At 40.3% G+C, this 26,833-nt stretch overlaps 1 protein-coding gene across 1 annotated transcript; it reads right to left on the reverse strand.

Moving 5' to 3' along the window:
- Positions 1-7,996: 7,996 nt before the first annotated feature.
- On the reverse strand, positions 7,997-25,607 carry sh3d21 (SH3 domain containing 21). The gene is made up of 17 exons (XM_049583017.1): positions 25,443-25,607; positions 24,703-24,860; positions 24,540-24,597; positions 23,510-23,619; positions 22,926-23,016; positions 22,783-22,844; positions 22,664-22,703; positions 22,102-22,196; positions 21,619-21,720; positions 21,200-21,251; positions 15,777-15,827; positions 15,562-15,679; positions 14,456-14,621; positions 11,972-12,052; positions 11,654-11,850; positions 8,923-8,986; positions 7,997-8,787 (listed from the first exon to the last, which is right to left on the reverse strand). The coding sequence occupies exons 1-17, from the start codon at positions 25,444-25,446 to the stop codon at positions 8,755-8,757; spliced, it is 1,482 nt and encodes a 493-aa protein (XP_049438974.1). The 5' UTR covers positions 25,447-25,607; the 3' UTR covers positions 7,997-8,754.
- Positions 25,608-26,833: the final 1,226 nt, after the last annotated feature.

The raw sequence follows: 26,833 nt of genomic DNA on the forward strand, positions 1-26,833 counted from the left end.
CATATGACAGCTGATTGACAGCTGATTGACAGCTGTCAGAAGTCCCAGTGATGGATGACAGGATATTTAAGTAACAGTGGGTAATAAGCAGGCTACAACATTTGTGTCTTTCTCTTCGTTTCATTTTTACCAACATGGCAAGACAGTACTCACACATCCCACCTTAGGGGTACAGCAACTTCACTTCACTGTTAAGCACAAGGCACCCACTCTCTCTCATGTCTCACTCATACCTGTCCCCACAAAACAAGGGCAGGTAGGAACCAATTAGCTCATCCCACTGCACATGAAAATGCAAATGAAACAATATATAAAGTGCTTTAAGTGACAATGAAATAATAATTTACCACCGACTCAGTAATGCTGAATTCATTACTGTCTAAATATAAATAATGTACCCATTAATGAATAACACAGTAACTTGTGTAATAAAAATAACCCCAAAACATAGTGTGTGCAGGAATGATGGTTACAATGGGAATATTAATTGTTTAAGTGAACAAAATAATCATAAATATTACAAACAACAACAGGACTTAACTATGAAAACAACAATGACAGATGTAATTTGACTGCTGCAATTATAATATGTTAGAATCTAGAGTCTGTGCAGTTATAACTTTAAAGTTAAACTAAATACATCACAAAGTACCAACAGCAGAGGTCTTCAGGTTCATCTCCAGCCTCTGAAACTCTGTAAGTGGCGTTTGTTTAATCACCATGGTAACGTATATAAAAGCAAGAGGGTCACAGTTCAGGGCGTAATGTTATGAGACAGTAGTGTGTCCCGATTGTGCGTATACTGCATGCAACAGTATACATTTTAAGGGCAGCTGTGGTACCTACTCAAAGTAAAAAGACAAAGTAAGATATTCGGAACGCACCCCGACAGTCTATGACGCGCACCCTCTGCATGACGTCGGCCCATCTAATCTGCAACACCTGCTCACAGGTTCACAGCCTCTACTGCAGCCTATGTAGTGTTTCCCACTACAAGTCCAGTATTGTCACTTTAAAACGGTTTTATGGATTAAAAATGAAGTAAAGCAAATGCCATGAACATCAGCTGTCAACACACCACTTCAAGCCTGAGTTTTTCTTCACCAACAGAGGACCGCAACGCCTCCCTGGTTCCCCGTAAGATAAGTTGCTGCTCATTCCAACGTGTGTATTGTGAAAGATGTCTCGCCTGTGTTAAGTTATCGTTTATGTGCTTGGAAAATGTTTTTAGCCACGCTAGCAGCGACCGAGACTCCTCCCTAGTGCTGGGTCAGTATCTTAACAACTATATCACTGATTGCCATGATATTTCGTACACATATTAAAGGGGGGCACCACCTAATTTAAGAATTCCAGTGTGTTATTAACGTGGCCCAGGAAAGTTCAGTCAATATCTGTGAACATGAGTTTGTCTCTCTGAAAGCCAGAAACCATTTTTTTCATAGATCCTTTTTTAATTGAGAGAAATTCATAAAAATATGAAACCAATTAAGTATGACAAAAGTTAATGTGAAAAGTGTATGCAACAGAATGTCAAGAGAATTGCATGAGATTAACATACAAAACAACAACAACAGCAATAAAAAAAGAAGAAGACGATAAACAGAGGTAAAAAAGTCTACTCAGTCAGACGATACCTGTAAAACTTCAATTAATAGCCCGGGCTATTATTTGCTTAAATCGCTGAACTCAACAGGCCAGTATTTGGGACAGGCGTTAAAATCTTTCCAAGACCCTGTGTCTTCGAATGAGCACATCACATTTTAGGTTTACTTGACCTTATACGTCATTCTACTTAACTTAGACCTGTTGTCCTCGTTCATAGACACTTTTTTGTGCCATCTAGTGGCAGTAAGAGCACAATACACTAATCCATGTAAAAACAAAATGGCTGCCATCTCTGCCAAGTCAGTCTGCAGCCGATCCCGACACAAAAATGGACAAGGTACAAAACCTGATCACATGTAATGGTTGAAACTTGTTTATTTATGATTAATAATGTTTGTAGTTTGATATGGCAACAAATTTGATCAATTTAAGCAACAATAACAAGCTTAGACTGTTAATTAGGAAGTACTTATATGAAGACAGTAGGACTTTATTATTGTCTTGTTTAAGGACATTGGGACTTCATTATCGTTTTGTCTGAGGACGTTGGGACTTGATTATTGTTGACAGTGTTTAGTTTTTTATGCTTATTGGGTCCTACTGATACCAAATAGCTAGGAGAAATTAAAAGTGCATACCAAAGGAAAGTTTGGGTCTCAGGAGGATATGGGACAGGCCTTTAATTTCATTGATGCAAAACTGCTCAGCAAAAACTGGGAATAACAATCAAATTGTTAATTTAAACCAGTATGAATATTACTTGTGTCGTTAGAGGTGTTCTGGTCCCCTTGGTGTCCCTAAGGAGGAGCTGGAAAGCATTGCTGTGGAGAGGGACGTTTGGGGTGCTTTGCTTGGCATGCTACCCCCATGACCCGGCTCCAGATAAGCAGATGAACAACAATGGAAATGATTATTCCTGTTCACAATGTGAGGATATTAGTTTGCTGACATTAGCAATTAGCATTTAAGTAGAGTTGATAGCGTGGCTATAAACTGGTTGTGTGTAGATGGTAACCACAGATTTGCGAACCCTAACCAAGTGCTTTAGGTGCCTGAACCTAACCAGACCAAAAACTGTAGCTTTATAACACCATAAAACAATGAGACAAGAGTGTTTTGAAGCAGCTTGCGAGAGTTCTGCAAATCTAGTGTTACCATTGAGCCATGACCCAGTAAACTTTACGCCTTGCCAAGTTGTCTGTCTTTTGACCCTGCTGTCTGTTTGGCATGGTTTTGAGTCTGCTGGCTGCTAACTTCCGCTGCTATGCTGTTGATATTTGTCTGCTGGCTGAATTTGCTCTTGTCTTGTTCAAACTGTGTATGCCTGCTTTCTTGTCTTATGCTGTGTGTATTCATCTGCTGACTGAATTGTCTCTTATACTGCTGTACGCTGGCTGTTAATTTCATCTTTATCCTGCTGAAATGTGCTGGTTGTTAATGAATGCTCTTATGCTTTTGATATGTGCTGGCTGTCAATGTCTGATAACTATGTGCAGTGTGTTTGCACTGGTAGTAGTTGTGAATAACTGAACCTCTTCCCTGATGTGACTCAGTTGGTTTTTGCTCTTAGTTGTTTGGCATGTGCACTGCGAGGCTTTGATGCTTTTTATAGGGGCTTAATTGCTTTTGTGGCATATTTCCTCCTGTGTTGTTGACATTATTTTTGTCAGTGCCTTCTGGCTTGTACATGTAACTGTTGTTTTGCACACAGCCTATTTATATAATAATTTCACTGGCTTCATGAGAAACACAGCACGGCTTTATCACGCACAGGACAGCCATTTTCACATTTTCGTCATATCTGGCTTAAAGTAATTTTTCAGTGGGGTTTGTGTTTGTTTCATCGTCCAGGTCAATTAGACTATGATCGCCATTCGGTGGCTGGTGTTTGGGGCAACTGGCTATTATGTGTTCCACAGTTTATAGCGTCGGTGAAGATTCTCAGTCATCCAGGTCATGGTAATCGTAAAATCGTAGGCAACTGGACTTGCTTGCGTTTCTTGAAGACGTTTGGCCTCTCACCCAAGACGCTTCTTAAGTTCTAACTGACTGGTACGAAGTTGCAGGCTTTAAACCCTGTGTGGGTGGGAACCCTTGCAGAGTCGTAGGGGTCACGTGAGCTCTTAGTTTCAGAGAGTTTGTAGTAGATCCCTGTATTGTCCAAGAGACCACATTTTTGCATTGCTGCCCCGAGGCGTCCTTTGCCTGTCCTCAGTCGAGCAAGGCTTGCCCATCGCTTTCGGGGCAGGTGCTGGCCGGGAACATCTGTGGGGTCTTCAATGTAGTGGTTGAGTCTTGATAGTCCTGCTAACTTCCACTGGTCCCACCTTCTTGCCTTGACCGGGCAGGCTTAGAGGTATCAGATGGTGTTGTACGGAGCAGTTCTTGGGCGTGTGTGGCAAAGGGGTGCCAGGACTTGAGACTGGCTGCTTCTTGTCTGCAAATGGACTTCAATCACCAACAGTGTTTACGCACAAATCTGTGCCTAAACCATGTGTACAAACGTTTTAGTAAAATTCTGGGGTTCATCAATATTTTCTTTGCTGAATTTGTTCTGCTCTACAAACAGATTTAGAACGTCCTCAGACCATATGTACGCACAAATGAAAACTAAATGATGCATGTAAACATAGTCAATGCTGCTACACTCAGCTACAGTCGTGATACTGATGGTAATCTGCTGTTAGCCTCTGCTTCATAACATTTCAAAAGAATGCTGTCTCAGTTTATTCACGGCTTGGAGGTGCTTTGTTACTTAATGGCCACACAGGAACCAGGTGCTCACTAGATAGTACATTCTCTTCATTGTGTGTGGTGTCTTGCAGGGGAATGGACCACACAGAATAGACTCCACATAATAGCCGGTGTCAGGCTCTGTGTCTAATATGGTTTTATGGGGAGTGTATTATCCTCACTTTCACAATTCTGCTATTCTGACTTTGGTGACAGGGTCACAGCTTAGGTGGCCAATATCAACTCTGCATTCACATAATATTTCTGTTCCACTTCCATGTGAGATGGAGGATGGAAATACTGTTTGGTTGCCAATAAAGACTCACAGAACATTGATGGTTTGCCCACACTGGGTGAATGTTTGTGCTAGACATTATCACATGTCAGTCTTTTAGTGGTTTGAGGATTTACAAGTTATAAAAGTATGAATTCTTGGCATGTCAATAAAGCCTTACAAAGCAAAAAATATACTTAATACTCATCAGTGTCTGGCATGTGTTCACATTCTTTCTGTTGGCCAATGTGGAGTCAGAAACGGCTGGTGTAGCATTGCTCAAAGGAAAGTCTTGGTTGGAGATGGAGGCAGGCCAGGAACTTCCGCTAGAGTCGTCCTCAAAGTACAAACTGTGCTGGAGGAGCAGACAGGCTTCAGGTTTGCCTTGGGCCCCGCTCTGTTTTCAGATGGAGCCCACACTGAAGTCTTCTCTGTTGAGGTCTTGGAAGAGCCTCTCATGTGGTCACGGGTTTTCAGAAATCAGTGGCGCTGATGGCGTGGACTCTTTGAAGCAACTGAGTAATTACATTTGTATAAACCTCTTGTGAATGGCGTCAACCTCCAAAATCGTAGGACCCAAAATATGTTTCGCTAGACCCACGATTCACTAATAGTGTCTTTTTCATTTTACAGGATGTAATTAGGATGTAATTAGAAGCGCATATCTCAGCCTTATTGTAATTACAGTTATGAAACAATACATCAATAAAATTAAATGAACATCATCATGAGGAAAATCCAGTTATGGAAAGCCATAAATCTGAACCACAACACAGCGTGGGAAAGACGAACATAGTACTTCAGGCTGTCTTTTGTGGTTCTTTGGCTGATTCCAGAAACCAGCCTTTACAGATAATAACATCTATTGGCTACATTCATGCTGCTGAACTACCTCTTTAATTAATCACATTTTGTTGAAATGGCCAAAATCAAACCTTTTTGAGTCTAACATTGCACAAACCATACAGTTCTAAGGGTTATGATTCCCCTCAGTGAAAGGCTCCTTCTTAAAAAGCATTTTAGATATGCGGCAGATTTATTGCCATTTCCGATGAGGTCACACACATGATTTGTTTCTGCATCTGCCCAGCTCTTTTCTTTGACAGAGGCGAACTGTTCTTCGCCAGTTCAGCTCCTTTTTCTCTCTTTCTATTTTTAGCTCAGAGGGGTTTTTTTGTATTTGACCTCTGAGCTCCAAAATGCTTCAGTTCTCAACACTCAGTGTTCCCAACAGTTCCATGTTACTTGTCTTACATTCCTCCCATATCACAGTACACTGAGTCTAATACTTATGCAAGCACTGTGTTATATTTTATAGGAGAGCCTGTAGTGTCTGTAAAAATGTTGGTTCCTTAGCAGTTCTTGGGCATGGGTTGAGGTGCTTTATAACACTGCTGGGGCACAAAGAACTGTTTAAGCCTCACTGTGGTTCTTTAAAGGTTTCTCCAGTAGAGAACCTCTAAAGAACAAGACAGGCACTTAAAATGTTCTCTACAGGTTCTTCAGCTTAGTTTAGTTTAGTTTAGTTTACTGGGGAAAGAATAAAAATGCCACATCAAAGTAGCCTACAAACAGTGTATTTTCAGAGGATACTACATTAATGCAGTGGCTGTCAACCTGTTTGTCCTCATGTGCACAGAAATATTTCAGGATTTAAAAGGTAATGTATTGTGTTTTTCAGTAAGTCTTTTGTACAAGCATGACAGAGACAAGTAGGACATGCTCCTAGATCAACATCCCACATTCCGATCCCTGACCAACGATGCGACTAACCAATCAAAATGGCAGGGATCACGGATCAACACTAGCACTGCAGTCTTGCAAAAACTAAAACATGTTTTGAATAGTCTACAAAAATTGCAAATCACCAACCAGTCTTTGCAATTGAAAAATGTTATTATCTTTAGTCTTTAATATTAGTGAACAATATTCTAGCCTATTAGCAAGCTAACTTGTTAGCATAGCCTACCTACATAACTTATGAATGCTGCAGTGGCACATAAAGATTTCGTTCAGTGTCACTGAGAATTTTGTTAAATTGTACTAACTTAAATTTGGAAAACGCAGCTTAGCTCTGAATTAGCACGAAGGAATTTTGACATGTACAGAAGCAGCACGCTGATGATGTCATTGGGGTGTGATTGGTTGATCGCAATGTTGAAGTTCATGGCTAAATCATGTTGTGCTTTAGTGCACCATTCTGGTTCTGGGTCAAGATTTCTAAAGAAATTACTAATGATCATTCACTTTTTAAGAGTGTCATATAGAGCAGTGGTTCCCAACTGCTGGTTCGCGGTCCAAAAGTGGGTCTCGGGCCCATTCTAAAAGGACCCCATGTGATGTAGTTTGTAAAAATCACACTTTATTTTTAAGTACAGTGAATTTCCGGCACAGAGCTTTTATTTTGAAGCTACTTGACAGAGACAGCAAACTAGCCTGATGAAATGGCCAAACAGACCTATGCTGCTAAATGTATTAAATGTGTGGACCTTGAACTAATGACTAAAAAGAAATCTGGACCCCGTGGCTGGACCAGTTGGGAACCACAGATGTAGAGGAATATTGACTCGTCCAAGGAATTATCTGACATCATTTAAGAGCCCGAAGGCGTAAAATTTTAAAGCATTATACTGCTATTCGGTATCTTTCAAGGGTCTACATAGCACTATTTGACAAAGGCACCGTGTAGCACCTGTAGAAGATGTGTGCCATATAGTACCAAAACATGATTACAAGCCAAAGAATCACTTTGGGGTACTTTATAACCCCATTTCTGTTAAGCTCCCTCATCATTACTGACATTATTAAATATTTTAGAGGCCCTTCAGTGAAAAAAATCTTTGCTTTAGTGTGCAGATCTGTGCAGAAAAGGACATTGACACTTAATATCTTGCAAAAATTGTGCAATATAAACTGACCCTTTTGTTTGTTTAGTTTCATTTATTTCACCCCTCGTCCGAGAGGGAATGTGCCTGTAATGACCATTATTCAACACAGTTTTTAAAAATAGTATGTTCCCATGGAAGTTTCAGAAGCACCCGGTCCCTGATGAGCTCCAGATGTTGTCCAGATGTGCTCCACAGTGGGCAACACTAGTAGGCTTAGACAGGAGCGCACTACCACCGCCACCGCTATACCACTTGGAGCCAAAACCGGATTCTTACTGTAAAGATGGCGTGGTCAAATTAAATAGCCCTCCCTCTGGTGGGTGTAAAGAATTTGTTATTAGTTCTCTTCCCACGTTCTCTGCATCCATCGCGATGACTCACTGTGTTCAGAGTTTTCAGTGTGAGTCAGTTTTTCTCAGAGTGACACAGGATGCCTTTTCCACTTAACAGCAAAAAAACGCAGCTGACCACAAACTCTGTTTAACCCCCAAAGTGTTTTCAAGATTTTGTTTTATAAAAGCACAGTCCATTAACATCAGCCATTTCTGTATATCTCAACACATTCACTCTGTTGAATGAAATATGTTTTACTAATGTGAGGTCAGTATTGCCTGGTTACGTCCACCAACACTGACTGAAAAGTTAAGCACTTCTCTTTATGTATCATAGTCATACACTACCCCCCAGTGGATTTATGCAGCATTACATTCTGGTGTAGAAAATCACCTGCATGTCAGCCCATGTTTTCGACAGTAGTATCTCAGGTATGAACATTCATGTAACAATGCCCCTTTGGATGACTTATAATTATATTTTAGTTCTTTGCAAATGACATCACAATATATCCTTCTATGTACAGCTGCATATATTACACACTCTGCCGAGGCATTAACTGTGTAAATGTTAAAAGTACAGTAATGATAAAAGTAAGAAACAAAACAATTTAAAACAACCCACTTAGGACCAATATTTGTGATTTCCAGCATTCACATATGTAAAAACTTTAACAGTACATTAAAAAGTCTTTTGAACAATCAAGTTTCTCCGGTCCAGTGCAGGATGAGCTTGATCCAACTATACTTTCTAATTCAGCCCTCGCTTTGGAGTCTGCGGTGGGAGAGCTCGCTTGTTTTCTCCATCCCCATTCCACGTCAGAAAAATGTTCATCTTGTTTAAAATTGCAGAGCGAGAGCCTGCATGGCACAGTGTCAGACAGACAGACAGACAGATGGACAGCTGTCTGCAGTTGGATTAATGCTTCATCCTCAAACTGTGAACTTCCTCCTGTATGGGAAAGACATTTTTCAACGATCAATTATACCACGGTCATGATCATGATCTGAACCACAGCTTCTCTATTCTTTTCTTGTGGCGATATGCGGTAGGTGTAAATCACGAATGCATGCAAAACTCTCTGACCTGCAGTGCCTCTCGTTTGCTTCTCTCCTCCCTCAGTTCTTCTTTCACTTCCTGCATGTCTCGGCTGATCAAAAGACATAGAGACAGAGACGATGAGTTTGCAGACATGTCTAAATAGGTCAGGATGCACACTTCCTGTAAAATGAATGTTTATTAATGTAGATTGTTGCTTTAGTTGTGTGGATAAATGAGATTGAAACAGAAATGACCTTGATATTGATAGCTCTAATGAAACACCTGAAATAGAAAATATATTTCTCTGCAATCTGCTGCTCATTTTAGCTCGTTGTTTAGCCCGGAACTTTTCTGTTGTGATTCAGTCTCACCAATCTTGTAGCTCAGTTTTCAGCTGCATCAGGCTGTACTCACTATACTGGAGCATTGAGCAGCTAAAGAGCCAGATATTTCCCTTAGGATTTAGTAGATGCTAGCATCACACAAGAGTTATAATGGACTTAACTTCATCAGGTGGCCAGAAACATGACTCCAAATGAATAATAATTTTGTTCTGTAAGTGCCTCATTTGTAAATAAGTAGTTATAATAACAGCAGTTTACCATATCATCTTAAAAGGTAAAGATATGTCATCATGTGTTTACAACTTGTTGCTGATGCCCCAAGTGGCCAAAGAAAATCAGTTATTTCAAGTTCAAATACAATCATTCAGGCCTGATGTGGCATATGCAGACACTCACAACATAGAAAAATGCACCGGACTACACTGGGTATCACTGTGAGAAATAAACGATTGTTTTACAAATACCTTGCCAAAACATATAAAGCATTGTGCCTTGACCAGCTACAAAATCAGATGATACATTTATAAGGGTCTCTAGCTTGATTAACATCAGCAGACTGTCTGTTCCAGACATTAGAAATAGTGTGATTCAGCAGTGCAGAGAGGACATTAGGTTTGTGTTTTGGGTCATGTGGCATCTCAGAAGCTTTATAAAGGCACAAAAACAGAAGATTGACATCTCCAGACTGAATCACAAATCCTAATTGAGCAAAAAAAATGTGAGCTTGCAGACTCGTCTGGTTCCCAGGCAACCAAAACAGGGCACAAGAGGCTAAGATTGGATTCATTTTTGTTTTTTCAATAAGATAAAATTACAGTTCATCTCCAAAATGTTAAAATATGTTTGAAAATAGGACACCTAGAACATATCAGCATGTATAAATGGATGTCCTCATGAAACATTGACATGAGGAAATAGCTACGTCCATACCTTTTTATGTAAAAGCCCTTAAGGCCCTGCAGAGTGCACACATCATCACAGGTGTTATGGTTACTCTTGATTAGAGTAACTGATTAGACCTTAGTAGAGCTTTGTTCAGCCCCAACGAAATGTGTATTTAAATGGGAACGATGGTGCATTGAAAACCCTGTTGTGTTACACAAGCGCACTGCCTTTTAATATAACAGGGTTAAATTGAATTCAGAAGGGCTTCACATGAAGTAGAACCAAAACTGTATGTAGAATGAGTGAAGATTTACTATAATTCATTTTATACGTGTCTCTGCCGATTGGGTAATGCCTCTAACACACCCACCAAACGAGAAGAAATGTACCTCAAAGCCAGTTGCGCACCATTTTGAGGAAATATGTCGTTCAACCTAGAAACTCTAGCAAAACGATGCACACTGTTTTGAGGTTGAACATGCTGTAATGAGGATTACATGCTGTTCCAAAACTCTACGGGCCAATAAGAATGTAAGGGTACGTTCACACGTGCAAATTAGCATTAGCGAATATTCGCCTCCCATTCACTTGCATTTCATGCGAGGGAAGGGGCGAATAAAACATTAGCTTTCGATTGGCAAAGCAAATTGGCATCTTCACATTGCGTGGGCTCCAACTTTGGTGACCTTTGACCAGTGACATTGCAGCCTCAACCAATAGCAAAGAAGTCTGTGTGGATGATCCCACTTGACTGTCACTGGCTGAAGGTTCAGAGAGAGCCAAGATGGAGGAGACATTAATTGCTGACGTGTCTAACCAGACAGTATTGTATGATATTGGTCAGCAAAATTACAAACTGCTCCACATTAGAGAGACAGGCACGGAGTGTAAAAATGGTGACTGTACCAATAACATCATATTGTGGGGTATTCATGAGCAAGCTAGCTACCATTCATTTGTCATTTGTTGCAAGCTAGCCTTCCGTGTGAGTCACATCTGGCACTGCCCACATTCAGTACGACCTGGCCTGCATTTACTCATGTGTGACCGTGCCCTTGGTTGTGACACAACGGCACTAACAAGAGAGTAAGGGGGAAGTCACTCAGGCCCGATAAGCTTTTTCAAAATACATGAGCCTGTGGATTCACTTTAAAAGCTCCTCTGGTTGTAATCACATGTTGACTCTCTGAATAGCCTCAGAAGTTCAGTTGCCAGTGAATCATACGTCTACAACTTCACACAGCACGGCTCATGTTTAGCAATCAAGCCTCTGTGATGTGTCATATCAAAGCAAATCAAAGAGATGCAAAAGATCTAACACAGTTTTTTTCTGGATGGAGCACTTATGTTTGTACACAGTTTGTATTTCTGTCTTAGGTTTGATTAGTCACTTCCTGTGTGTGCTGGGGGCCACAAACAACACCCAGAATTTATTTAGGATAGAGGGTCTGTCTACACGTCCTCCATAAGAGTTCAAAAGGACAAGACAGTTTTATTCATATCGTTAATGTTCTCAAATGCTCACTTTAAAAATGAGTAATACTCACTCGTGTCTTGTCTGTAGCAGCTCCAGAGCCATCCTCAGCTCTTTGATCTCAGCCTGCAGGCTTTCCATAGTTGCTTCTCCTTTATGGGTCACATTCCTGCCATCCACAACTACTTTGGGTGGTGTTGGTCGAACTGGGGGTGGTGTTTTGGGTTGAGGATCAGGCCTTGCAGGCGATGGCAGAAGATTTTCTGTACCCTGCAATAAATCGGGAGGTTTTGCATAACGTTGCACAGACCTTTAACATCTTGTATGGGTTTTTTTTAATTGAATAAACAACACTGTGCTGTGTTGTATCTAGAAAGTCGATGTCACAAACCTTTTGCAGTCCAGGTAATTTCTCTGTCTGGAACTTTTTTGGCGATAGTTCTGGTTCTTTCTGGTCAGTGGCGCCCTGGGCCTGCAAAGGAGCATAAGACATACTTTAATGGCAATTATCGCTAAAAGACTTGGATGGTATCACAGAACTACGGTATACCTGGGTATTTAGAAATCCCAAAGCTTATGATTTTTAGTACGGTCAAAAATATAGGTGCCGATGTCTCTATGAAACTCATTGTGTAGTGCACATCAGGTGCCACCAGAAGTCAATCTCTGGTCTTTGCTGGTAGAAAAAAACAGGCAGGTGCTGACTGACACTGAGTGGTGGCAATAACGTCACAGGACTGTAAACAGCCACTCAGCAACAGCAGAGAAAGAGAAACCACGAGCAAAAACAGCATATCTTTACATCTGCCTCTGTGAATTAAAGTTTTATTTTGATCAAATCAGAGTTGGTGATCGTTGGAACAGAGGACTTAAGCCCCGTTTCCACCAAACACTTTCAGGATGGTACCTTTGGAACCAACAGTAACCCTTCAGACATGGTACCTAGACCCTAGTGTTTCCACTGCAAACACTACTCTTTCATGTGGGCAGTGTTGTTGTCACTCACTGCTCCGTCCAGCACTCACTGTGTTTCCGCCTTTTTCAGTCTGCAAGTTGTTTATTATCCACAGAGCGAGGTTACACACCGACATTTTCATAACAAAATAAATCAGGCTGCAGTGAGAGTCTCTCTCCATAGGATATTTAACTGTAGCAGGTTTGTGAATTTAGTCCTTCCCAGGCAAGCTCAGGGGTTTAGTGTTGCTGGAGCCCACAGCTTTTTGTAGAGATCCACTCATTAGTAAAAGTGTATGTCATCCAAGAGAGACAATAAAAACGAAAGTTATAGTCAAAGTTGTTGCATCAAAATTTAAGGTGTGCTGATGGATTCACGTCATCAACTCATGCATTGAGTAACATTACAAGTAAACATTCCACCTTAAAAGTTGCCGGCAGTCAGCCCAGTGAATTAAGTTATTTTTTCTCAGACCCCAGCTGCTGTGAGAGGCAGCAAAACATCCTTTCATTTTATAGTTACAGTTTACTAATAAAAGTCTCCACAGTATGAACAGTGGTTACATGAGCCTCAAAACCAGCCACAGCTCAGCCCTGAGCAGAGTGACCATCCGCCAGTGAACAGACTGCAGTGTTCACAGCTCCACCTTTTAGTACCAGATCTGTGTGCTAGGTACTCCAACAGAGGGGGGGACCAAAAATGGCGACAGTAAGGAACGTTTCCATTGGTACCATCCACAACTTTTCACAGCATACCGAACTGAACTGCACCGTACTGGACTGTTTGGTGGAAATCTGTTTGGTGGGCTTCATTAACTAGATGATTCACAAGACTAACTAAGAAGGTTTTGTTGAGTTTTATTTTGTCTTTGTCTGGTTTTAGTGAAGTGTTTTTCACGATAAGTTAATGAGGCAGTGAAGCTAACATTAATGGTTTGGTGAAAGGGAGAAATGTTACATCAGAAGGTGTACTGTTGTATGTCTTTGTTTGTAAGAACCGTAAGTGTAAGAATGTTAACTTTCTTGTCATTATGTGAGCTTATATTGTCTATTTATTACACTGAAAAAGCTAAGAGAGTGGGGGTAGCATAGCCACACTAGTAAATACCATATTTATATACCAAGTATCCCAGGGAAGTTTCAGGAAGCTATGAAAAAAATATATACCGCCCAAGCCTAATTGCTAATAATCATCCCTCACAGCCTGCCTTAAATACTTTTCTTCTCCAACTATACAAACTTAACATCTGGCTCTGTCTTCTGGGGCAGCCAAGTACAAACCATAAAAGGAGACTTTTGGGAATGAATTCTTTCATTTCCCAGAATGACTTTTGATAAACCCCTAGAGATCAGGCCCAAACTTGTTGCTTCCAGTGTAAAAATGGCCTTTGGGGCAGCTCATGAAAACTTGGGACGTGTCTATCACTAGGGCCTCTTCTCTTGCACAAACACATCTTATCTCTCTCTTGCAGTGATTTCTCTGCTGAACCTTTGTGCAAAATGGTTGAAGAAAAGCTCCTTCTCTAGCATTTACTACTCGTGGCATAGTTTGGAAATTATACTCAGTTATTGAAGTTGTGCTTGCAATAAGTTGACACAGAAATATGTCACCACAGAGAAAAAAGAACCACAAAATGTGTTCAGTTCCATTTGAATAAAGTAAGTGCCTTTACCTTGCAAGTATGCACAAGATAAAGTAGGGAGTTGCCTCATTGCTGCAGTGATAATCTTAAGCTGCAGAGGTCATCTACAGAAATGACGGTTAGCACCACCAATGTGGTTTAGCTGGTTGTCGGCAGTTCTTGCCTCACTCAGGCTTTTATTTTGTAACTCCTCACCTCTATATTGTTTATACCTCAGGCAAAAGTTGCCAAATTAGAAGTGATAAATCAATATTAGTCTTTCACTAATGTGAACATACTTGTGTTGCTGAACCGAGGCCTGATGGCGGTCTCCTCTGCGGCGGTTTGGCTCTGTTTGCTGTAGGATGGCACAGCTTCTCCGTCTGCACATCCACTCCATCAAAGCTGTTGGTTTCTTTCTCCTCCGCTTGTTTTGGGGCAACAGGAGCCACATCACCATTGGTTCTGGTGAAAATAAGAGTTTAATGTTAAAAGATTTAATTTTTGTTGACTTGTTATTGAAGTAAATGGAAAGTGGGGAACATAAGGGGGGAAGTTCTCTCAAGAATTCTCTCTTGGTGGAAGAAAAGTGGTGCACAGGCTGCAGTTCACGTTTTCAAAAGTGGAAAAAAACACTTTGAATGCGGTTTCCAATTTCCTAAACTCAACTGGGTGCAGGTGCAAAGCATGGCAGCTGAAGGCTTGAAGTCTCTCTGTATGTCTTAGTTTGTACTGGCACATGTTTCACTTTCACAGCTTATATGCAGTTATGGCAGATCCCCAGAGTCACAGCTCAACATCAGTCACCTTTTATGCATTGTTTAAATCTGATATGAGGTTTATAAATAATCAGCCTTGAGGTAAAGGCCTCGAAGATTGAGCTTTTAAAAAACATTAAGAGGGAAGCTGGATAGTTGTCCCGTTAAGAGCTATTTACTTGGAAACAATTTTCAGAAAAAAGCTTGCTCTCCATTAGCAGCCCCCTCAAGACAGGGCTGTTTTTGTTTTCCCCATTTTGTGTGAGTGTGTGTGCCTATTTGTGTGTGTGTGCTCAGGAAACAGGAAATGGGCTGCTCTCGTCTGTTTAGGCCCGATCTGACTCATCCCAGAGTTTCCACTGAGCTGCTAAAGGTCGGGCATCCTGGCATTCTTCTTTAAGGACACCATGGCAACCGGTGGCGGCAACCAAAACCTTTAACATCTAAAGGCTCAGCTCCTGGTGCCAGACCAAAGAGGAGAAAGTGTTCCTGACATTTCCTAAAGTCCTTTTTCTTTAGAAAGGTTGCAAATGAATCACTATTCAAGTCTCTGACTTGGAAGACATATTCCCCTGGTAAGTCTTTGGTGGCTTTGCATGGAGATTAGTCGCGAGGCACGACATCAGAGGTGCTTTGGCATCACTCACTTGGGTAAAACCTTGGTGGGTTTGTCTTTGACTGGAGGCGGGGTGGGCTTGTTGAGTGTTGGCAACTTGACTTTGGTTGGGGGGTTGCTTCTCAGGTCCTTAACCTCTGGTTTATCATCTGTAAAGCAAATTCAGCATGTTACTCCACAACACTATTTATCTTTCCAAAGGAGTGTTATATAATGATTTATGATAAAAGCGAATGCTGTTTGTACCTTTTGTCTTTGCTGGCCCACCTTTCTCCATCGCTGAGACTTCTGTCTTTACTGAAAAAGCAGCAGTGAGTGAGCTGTTACCACAAAGTTGCATCTGATGTGTAAATAACACAGCTGCACTTTGGACAAAATATAAAGTAGTAGTATTTTTATTTTCTATTTAACCTTTATTTAACCAGGAAGCCTCGTGGAAATTGAAAATCTCTTTTACAAGAGAGATCCAGCCAGGGGAGCAGCCAATTACAAGGCTACAAATAAAAATACAAATAAAATCATCAATGGATATAAGTGTTTTTGATTTTAGATCTTTCTGAAGATTGTTCCATCTCCAAGCATATGTTAAAACCGGGGGTACATTAAAAGCAACCACTAGGAGGAGCGTAGCTGGTAACTACCCGAGCTGACAAACAGAAGGATGCAGAAGTAGGCCGGATGTTTGCCCAATATTGCTTTAGTCATTTATTTGATTTGCTGCACCAGAAAGCAGTGGCATCCCATGGAGTGCTGCAGGGATGACATTCTTTGTAGGTTGACGCAGAAGTTAGTGTCACTCTGGTTCCCCCATCAAAAAGCCAATGATTTCCTCTCGATTTTGGACTCACAGAAAATAAACTCTGTGGCAAAGAAGAGTTTATGTTATGTGAAACTTCGCCACCCTCGCATGACTTAAGATTGCCACTACAACAAGGGTGTAAAGCCATGTTTGATGTGATGATTACGTTCTGTAGTCTCATTTGGCAACTTGTTAGCAACCACCTTTTAAAGATGCTTTAAAGCTTCAAAATTCTTGAGTGAGGTATTTACTGATGTATTTTATGTCATAGAACAAAACGGGAAAGTCTCTTAAGCTTGTGTTAACCACAGACCTTATTTCAAGCATCTAACCATTCAAAAAACCCAATGACTCCAAGAGGAGGTGCGAAAATGTTAACTCGTTTCCGGATTTTGGTGCTCACTTTTGCACCATCAGGCAAATATTGTCACTTTGAGTCCATCGGCCAGCTTAAAAAATGTTTCCCTAAGCATCTACTTTGAAGGTGCTCTCAATCTGCAGGGTCCCAGCTGTCATTGTGTGTAACAACATGAATATAGAGCAGGCTGTTGCTAAAATAGAGTATGCACACTCAGCAAATCTGCCTTGGATAAATACAACATAGCTTTCGCACCTAATGCAGGTGTAGCGTCTCCTGTAATATATGTAAGCACTGGAACACACTACTCATTCTCCTTCTATAGACAACACTATTGTTAATGTAGTATTGTCTTCATTGTCATGAGTGAACTATAACGCAGCTGATGTATTATAGTAGTCAAAGAATTGTATATGTTTACCCCAGAAATGTGGCGGAGAAAAAATACGACTAGTCTTATAATTAAGCCGGTATCTATTTCATGAGCAGTTGGATGGGAAGGCAAAGATGTGCACATCACTGGAGCAGACCCAGTCACAGCACTACAGCTCCCAGGGGTCTCAACAAGTTCAGCAGGGACAGTCACTCTGCCTCAGCTCATAGAAAATAAAAGAAAGACAGCCCTCGAGAGGACTCTGCTGTGGAGACTGCAAGAATAGATGCTTGAATTATGATCTTCAGTGAACTGAAGTTAATGTGAGAGACTCCTGTTTGCCATGCAAGTCAAGTGTTTATCTCAAACACAGGAGGCTGAGGGACCTGGTTACAGCTCTACTGAATAAATATAAACACAAATCTGAGACGTAAAACTGCTCTAATGCACAGCACCAAAACAAGCACAATACTTTGCATAACGCTCAGACCCAGAGATGAGTAACGAATACAGGAAGCCTACCTTGAGTGTTCAAAGCATTGTGCAACATTCCCTCTCAGCCAAACCATCCACACAGCAGTAGTAGCTCAAGTGCTGCTTCTTGTGCTGGTTGTGAAAATCCCTGTGACAGAGCTCTCCTCCACCTCCCCCCCCTCCACCCCCTTGTTTCCTCCAAGACTCCTGAACTGTGTCACATGACCAGTCTAACCATCCCCCATCTCACTATAGTCTGAGACTTCCTGTGAAATTCTTCTGTGTGATAAAAAAACCACGCTGTAATGACTTTAATGTGGTGGCAGCACAAATCATGAGACTGCGTTGATGTTCGGTTAGTTCAGGTGACATCTGTGAAAAGCTGAGCATGTTGTACAAGACTGTTTCACTGACAGCAGATGTTTTGATAAGCATGTATTTTCAGTTTCCAACTGAGTTAGACATCTAAATTTGTATTGTAATCTGAATTTGATAGTAAAAAAAAATTGCAGAATTTGCAACTTGCATGACCCGCAACACTCCTCAGCTGAAACTTGACAGGAAGCCACATCCTGCTTTGTGTCTCACAGATTTAACCTCTACATCTTCTTGTTATACGTGCTATTAATGTTCCTTCACTCTTTTTTTATCACCAAATTTAAAAAAAGTAACATACTGGCTGCAATAACTGAGAATATATAAATAATTACAACAACAATTTGTTATTGTGGGTCATATCTCCATTTACGCAGTATAGTAAAATTTTATTAAGTTTTTTTAGTGGATCAAATTCTTTTTAAACTAAAACTGTGGGCTCGACGATACTGTCTATCTGGTTTGAATAAAAACAGCATTGTGTTTTCAACTGTTCAGTTTTTCTGTGAGAATTCTCTGAGAGGCAGCACCTGATGTATGGTGAGTTTACTCATCATGCACTGCAGGACAGAGAACGTCTGCCGACCTAACATGGTGACTGGGTGAATACTTGTAGTCATAACATCTGAACGGGCAATATCACAGACAGCTTGCTTTCTTAGTCAGAGACATGTTGGCGCAACTCTTGAGTTCGGATCATCCGCATGTTGGGTGAAAATCATCTTTCCTATTTAATTTTTTTTTTGCGTTTACATAATTTTGTTTTCGACACAACTTGCAGGTATACATTAACCAATACCTGCTGTCAATATCACAACACATGTCGATATCAGGGCAATGACACACAGTCAAATAATTTGAGAAAAATTTGAAACAAAATTGTCTGTCCGTCTCTCAATAACATCATACCTCATAAAACACAGCTCTGCTGTCATGTCAAAGACAGTAACACACATAAAGAAGTGGCACTACATATACACCTGCACCTTTTGATCATTCATCAACCCTGACCGTCCCTGTCCCCATGAGTCTTTCTCTAAATTCTACTATAAAAGTTCTCAAACGTGCACTGTAGGGTAAAAATAAAGACAAAATATAGATAGAAATTAATTTTCTAGCTAAATTGAGTGCCTTAAGCACAGTGTAACCTGCCCCCTTAATCCTAGCAACAGAGAGCTCCACAGATAAAATCTCTATTAAAGAGTGTTTCCACTGCGAAAAGAAAGACAGTGTGGTTGCTTCCACATAACATCTTTTAGCAGCACTGCATGCTTATAACCACTGCTGCCTTTGAGTGTGATTAAAGTTCTGCCCTGAATCATCATTAAGTAGCGTACATGCTGGAGAGCAGTCAATCTTTACACCCAAAATCTCAGATAGACATTATTAGTTATTTGCTCCCAGGACCTTTTAACTGATGGACACTCCCACATGATATGTAAGAAAGTCCCCAACTGATTCAAATCACACAAGGTACAGTTTGGAGAAGTAGATATACTCATCATGTAACGCCGCTCTGGTGTCAAATAAGCTTGAAATATGAAATTCAAATTCATTTATTTATGATTAAAGTTTTGTAAGGAATGGGAAACATTAAAAATAGTCTTTTCTCACATGTAATGAAGAATAAACAGGGTGTAAAAACTCAGTTATTTAGGCCAAACTGATGCAGTGGTGAGAGAGGTACTCAGATCTTCTACTAAAATATTATTAGCAATACAACAGTGTGGAAATATTCTGTCACAAATAAAAGTCTTAAAAAATCAATAAAGTAAAAATACATAAGTATTATGTTAATCAAAGTGTACTTAAAATAAAAGCGCTCATGCAGAATGACCCATTGATGTGTCAGCATTACTTTAATGTAGCTTCTGGTGGAAGTGGGGTTAATTGTAACTACTAAATAGGGCTGCAACGATTAGTTGACTAATTGATGACTAATCGACTATTAAAATAATCGGTGACTATTTTAGTAGTCGACTAATCGGAGTCATTTTTCATAGAAAAGTACAATAAAAGTACCCCAAAATACTCTTACTGCAGCTTCTTAAGTTCAAATATTGGCAGCTTTACACACTCTCCCATGACGGTGAACTAAAACCCTTTGGCGTGAGTACGAAACAAGACATTAGATGACATCATTTTGGAGTTTGAGAGAGACAGACCGACATTTTTCAACATTTTAACAAATTTTTCGATAAAATGACTAGTTGACTAACCAAAGAAATAATCGACAGATTAGTCGACAATGAAAATAATCGTTAGTTGCAGCCCTACTACTAAATATCAGGGGTGGGAATCACCAGAGGATCCACGATACAATATTAACATTATACTTAAGTCACGATACAATATTATTGCGATTTAAATTTGTTGTGAAATGCTGAGTATTGCGATAAAATCTATTTGGATTTATTACCTTTTTTTTTTTAAACTGTAAATTATATCACTGAAGGGAAACTTTGTCAACATCTGTTTTATCTAATAAGATAAAGTTTTCACTTAGTTCATCTCACTTCAGTTCACCATTCACCTTTTTTTTTTTTGCAGTAAAATGTATGTAGTGGACTGAAAGAGCAATTGATTAAATTATTCTAGTAGGCTACTTAAAGTATAATTTGTATTTGCCATATTAATTATTTATATAAAAATATATAAAAAATCGATACTTGGCACTGTGACAATCCGATATTGCCACACAAAAATATTGCGATACTATGCTGTATCTATTTTTCACCCCAGCTGAATCTATAATAGGTCATCATATTTTGTTTGTTGATAATATTTTGTAATAATAAGTTGAATCTGCAGAGTAACTAAAGCTGTTAAAGTACAATATTGGCCCATTAGTTAGTGGAGCACAAATATACAGTTGCATAAAATGGAATAACTCTAGTACTAAGACGTCAGAACTGTTATGCAAGTGAAGTTGATGAAAATGGCACAAACATAAGTATCATTAGCCAACGGTGTGAACTGACATGTTGAATCATACTGAAACAGCTTCAAGTTGCTTCAGCAGAAGTAATGACAATGATCAGGGGACCATTTTGGCTGCTTTTACACCACATGCTGAAAATGACCCAACCAACGTTGCAGCCAATTTCTCCAGCTGCTAACAAAAAAGTATCCATCGCGGTCCAAACTGTCAACACACTGCCAGGCTGAACACAACAGCAGTCAGTGAGTCAGAAGAGAAGCTCTAAAACATGAAGTCTAGCTCAAATGTCAAACAGCGCTTGTTCCTGTGCTGCTGTGTCTGATCTGTTCTGAACGTGCTGTTCTCTTACCTGAGAGTTTCTTCCTAATGGTCCGTGCAGGCGGTTGGCTTGCGGTCCCAGACTAGAGGAGGAGAAATGGAAAACTCAACAGGTTGGCAAGTACGTCCCCTTGTGAATTAAAGGCATCTCAATTATATACACTCTTTCCACTCAGGGAATTTTCAGTGAGTAATTCCAAAACAGAGGATGTTAAAGAGGATCCTGACTCACTGCACGTGGGCTGCTAAAGTAACACAAATACCAGCCAGCTACAGATAAAGTGGCAGTGTTTACTTTGCATTTTAAAATAATAAAAAGTATAGAACATATTAATTACTATAAAGCATGTCCATGGTTTCATGGCAGCAAAATGCAGTTGTCAGATCTTGAATATGGAGAAGTTGCCGTCCAACAATGATATTCTTGAGACTGTGTGTTAGTCCACTCACTTGCAGGCCGTCCATTGGTGGTATCACCATGACAAAGTTATCAGGAAAGAAGCCACAGCATCCATTTAGCTCTCCCTCCCACCAGCCTTCATCTTCTGTTTCCTTCAGATGGAGATTAAAGAGTCACATTCAAACATGCCAGTGTCCTGTGGGACGCCAAATTGCTGCACAAGAGGTTACCCAACGGTCAAGCAAGATGTGACTGCCTTATTATCAATCTCGGAAATCTTTTTTTTTCTCCTCTATGATACAATATGATTTGGCCAACTGCCCCATGTACGTCACTAAAACACGCGCGTCACCTTGCACACATGATTTCCTTGAAAGTGACACAACTGGTTTGGCTGGAAGAACACCATAATACACCTGCAACCACTTTGTGAGAGAAGCAACTGCACCCGAAGGAGTCTTTTAAAAGCATTACGTCATGGGAAAACATGTTGAAAACAGTGCCAGAAAAATAACAATAAAATGTGCTCAGACCTTGTTCAGTATCACAACAACGTCGCCTTTTTTCAGATCCAGCTCATCTGCTGCTTTGGCCTTGTAGTCAAACATGACTTGGCAGCACTCGGCCACTGAGGAGACATAGTTTCAGAGATAAGAGGGTTACTAACCTTTTAGAAAGTATTACAGAACAGTGTGACGGGATTAAGAGGTTTCAACAATGATGACTCATCTTATCAGCCTTGTATACACCCTTTACAATACTAAGTCAAAGACTAATCAGATGGAGGTTGTGACGAACTGGAGATAAAGGCTGTAAACCTTGATCCCTGTGGGATATTTCACTCTGATGTAATCCTTTGTGAAGTGATTAATCAAGCCACATTGCTGTAAGTATTTAAAGTAAACTCCACCCATGAACCTTTCAGGTAAAATTACAGGAATAACCGCATGTCTGGGTATAAACAAACCTGTCTAGTTGCCTTTGAAATGCTGTTAAAAAGCGAAAGTGTCTGAAACGACTCAAGCATTCAGTCCATAAATGTGCAAACAGTTTGAGAAGTAACAAAGCTTTATAGCAGGTTGTTATATGACTTACCGTTTTTTGCTTTGTTCCTCACACTTGCCCTTTGAGATATCTTTTTGAGGACAGAAAGTACATTAAGTCAAAGGTCAACAATTCGTAGGTTTCAGAAACGTTATTTATGCGTGACGTACCTCCTTGTTGAAGACTGCGTCAGTCAGCTTGGGTCTTGCCTTGCTCTCGTTGTACTTGCCTTCTGTAAAAGCAGTAAAAGAGTGTTATCGGCAACTGTTTTTTTAAGAATAAATAAACAGAAAAAGGATTTGGCTTCACCGACCTTTAGGCGAAACAAAAATTTCTTTGACGAAATTCGACGGAAATGCTCCCACTTTGCCACATTTCACCCCCATCCACCATCCATCTTCAATCTGTCATGTAGATTATGTCAAGGAGAGATGGCAAAAAAGTATGTGAGAAAACATTTAAGAGAAAAAGTACAGACACACTGTGCTTATTAACACTCGAGCTAAAACATTTAACACCCAGTATACATTCCAGAGATTACAATTAATCTGATTCAGATCTGTGATCACATGTTGGCATGAACGTCTGCGAGAACTCTCAGAACTAGTCAGATCAGTTCACAAGTTGTAATATGTCTGGGACACATGCTTTGTCAGCCTGGCAGCATGATATAAAGAGAGAGAAAGACCCGAACAATCAATGAATACCTTATGAAAAAGAATCTTTGTTTACCGAGGGCAGACTGGCAGAGCAAACATTTAACCAACGCCCAGATTTACATACAATACTAAGGTTTTGGCTACTGAGCAGCTTTATCAGCCAGCAGGAAGACGCCTGAACCGTAGGGTATCACAGCTCGTTTGCAGAGTGTCACTGTTTGGTAAGAGGGGACTCTACCTCTCTGATGATCTCTATCGTCTCCCCAACAACCAGATTCAGCTCATCTTCATTCATGGCGCTGTAGGCGTACGCCACCTCGCATTTCCTCGTCTGTTTCATCCTCTTCGCTGGAAAGACAAAGAATCACCACATCAACACGCAGATGTAAAGTTTATAGTCTACTTTGAGAAGCCAGAGCTCAGTAGTAGTGTGTTTAGCTTGATACGGAGGCAGAAGTGGTCAAGTCTCAACAGGATAGTGCTGACACTGCAAAGCACTTGACGCTTCTAACAAGTCTAATCCCTCAAAGACGCAGTTTGTTTTTATCCGCTCCTTTTTCATACATTGTAATTATGATTTGTGCAGCGAGGATGTGGTAAACATACATTTACAGTTGGCTCGCTCGCTGCACTGTCTTGCTGAGTGCATGCACCACACCAGCCTCAACGTTTAACACTTCTGTTTTCAGACCAAGAGAGTGAAAATAAAAAAAAAAAACTACCTGTTTTGAATGTCAAATATTTTCATGGTTTATTTTGAGTCAGCTCAAGCTGCAAGCTGAGATAAGGGCCACATGTTGCAATATGTGCAGATGTTTCAACAGGATGATCATTCTTTGTATCTGCGTGACTGACATAATGTGCCTCATACAGCGCCAGAAGGCAATTACCTCAGGATCTTTTACACATACAAATTTAAATAGTGTAATTATATGCAAATAAGGTGCGTCAATCCAAATTGAGGTATGGACCATTTGAAGTAATTGGTACCATTTCCCAAGAAATTGATATGAATCAAAAGTTCACTCCATTGTGGGTAAGGGTTAGGGTTACAGTTAGGTTGTTGTGTTTTTGTAACGTTTGAATAATTGGCTGATATATTGGATCCAAAATGCTACAATAATGCTGCAATAATAAAACAACATTTACAGGACTTGACAGAATTCCAAAATGAAATCTTACACATGCTATTCGGCTATTTTCTGATTCCAAGGCTGATAACAGAGAAGAAAAGACAAAGTGCTGAGACTTTATACTTAGCATCGTACTTTTTCTAATGCTCCGTGGTTCCCTATTGCTGTCTCCCATCAGATACACCGGCACCTCCTGTGATGAAAAACCAAAATGAGGCATATTTTAGCACACGTGGATGAACATAAACACACAGCATAGTAAGAGCACACTGCTTTGGGCTATAAAGCGTTAGCAGACCTTGACAAAGTTGGCAGGGAAGATGCCTCTCTTTCCCCTCAGCTCCCCCTCCAGCCATCCCTCCTCGCTGGCTTTGGTGACGTTTTTGACCACATCCCCCGTCCTCACTGTGATCTCGTCTCCCATGGTGCCCTCGAAGTCGATCAGCACCAGCACCTCTGCAGTGGCGATGTAAATGGGGCAGAAAATTAAATTCTTTGCACAAAGGCTGGAGTGTTTGCAAGTGATGTGTCCTGACATTTCAAAACCAAGACAAACCTCTACGTTGTGGAGGCTGTGCCCTGTGCGAATGTACAGTACAGTATGACAGATAAACCATACAGTTTTATTCTGTCCTTAATCATTTCTTACAAGTGGAGAAATATGTTTTTTAAGTCAGTGTTGTCCTGCAGTGTTTCAAGAGCTTAACAGAGGAGAAAAATCAACAAATGTACAGAAAAGTATAGAAATAGATCTCTGGGTACATAGAAAAAATAAGATTACCCTCATGTTTCAGCAAACGCAAATGCATATTAATGCTAAGTTATGCAATGGTATCCACATACCAATACTTTACTTTCAAATGCATGCCACATTAAAATACTTTTGGGAAGACACATAACAACTCAATCTTTTTCGATATTTCACCTTTACACTTTGTTTTACCATCAAATCTCCAGAATCTCAGCAAACAGACAACCAAGAGCATTTTTTTTTTAAATTCCACCAGTGTACAACAAACAGCGATAACACCAACTCACCCATGGTGTCTTTCTGTCTTTCTCCCTCGGATTTGATGTAATTCCTTCACAAAGCAGCAACAAGCTCCCAAGCAGAAAGAGAACTGAAAGAGTGTGGTTGTGTTGTCTAAGACTGAGCGAGATATGGCAGCCAAGGCCCTTCTTCCTACTTGTCAAACATTAACATTGGGCAACTTTTCCTGAGGCTAGTCACGGCAAGTCAACAGCAAGGAGTAGGATGGGTCATACAGTGGAGAGAGAGAGAGAGGAGGAGAGACGAGGAGAGAGGGGAGGGAATGGGGGAGAAGAACAGGTAAGACAGGTTTATAGTGAAAGAACAAAGCATATAATGAGTAAGACTTAGAACGGAGCCTAACGACGTAGCTTATCACAAAAATAATAAAAGATAAAAGTAAGCATTCACAAGCACAACAATGATATTAAACCCAGATCTGCTGCGCTCTGTCATACACATTGATGCTGTGTGGTGTGAAACAGCTACAGACTGAAAAATTCAAACACAGTACCTTGTGTGTGTTTGTTGGGAGGAGTTTGTTTGTGTGTGTTAGTGTGTGTGCACGCATGTGTGTGTGTGTGTGTGTGTGTGTGTGTGTGTAAGGTTGTTTCTGTACACCCCTTGAGGCGGAGTGGCTGGCCAGTTACAGAAAGCAGAACCAGGGAGTGCAAGACTGAATTTCACAAACCAAAATAATACGTGGCCAAAAACAGTAACAACATCCGTTTTTATTTTTTTATTTTATTTTTTACATAGAGACAGAAGTTGTTGTAGGGGAGACTGACTGTGGTTGTAACAGCACCACTCTCACCATGAAGGAATGAACTAAGTGTCCTATACCAAATGTTCTTGTATGAACTTTCATACATAGCTGTGTGAAGAAGTGTGCAGATGTTACCACCAAAAGACTGATTATCAGGTATCAAAGTCATGTATGGAAGCAAGTTTATATTTTGATCAGTACCGGATACTGTTAAAGTTATTTTATTTTTAATTTGTTTTAGATTAGTGAGTAGTCCTTGGGTAAAATGTGAGGCAGTTTATCTTCGTTCAGTTCATAATCCAAGTACTTTTGTTGAGCTAAAGATTAAATGGCATATCAGTATCAGCACTCATTCCATTTTACATAGATGAGTTTGACATAATAAGTTCACAGATGCAGGAAAACATGAACATAAACATGGAAAGAAGACAAAACGTAGGTGCATTACATCCTCCTGCGACCCTGTGTCCTTGTATGAAGACATCACATTTTGGGTTTACTTGACCTTATACTTCATTCTACTTAATTTAGACCTGTTGTCCTTGCTCGTGGACACTTTTTTGTTCCATCTAGTGGTAGTATGAGCAAAATACACTAGTCCTTGTAAAAATAAGATGGCAGCCATCTCTGCCA

This window comes from Epinephelus fuscoguttatus, linkage group LG8 (genome assembly GCF_011397635.1).
Source record: "Epinephelus fuscoguttatus linkage group LG8, E.fuscoguttatus.final_Chr_v1".
Taxonomy (NCBI): domain Eukaryota; kingdom Metazoa; phylum Chordata; class Actinopteri; order Perciformes; family Serranidae; genus Epinephelus; species Epinephelus fuscoguttatus.

Coding starts and splice junctions, on each gene's coding strand:
- sh3d21 (XM_049583017.1), bottom strand. Junction 15,828..21,199: donor CATTAGGAAGAAACTCTCAG/GTAAGAGAACAG, acceptor CTGCTTTTTCAG/TAAAGACAGAAGTCTCAGCG. Junction 8,788..8,922: donor GCAAACGAGAGGCACTGCAG/GTCAGAGAGTTT, acceptor TTTCCCATACAG/GAGGAAGTTCACAGTTTGAG.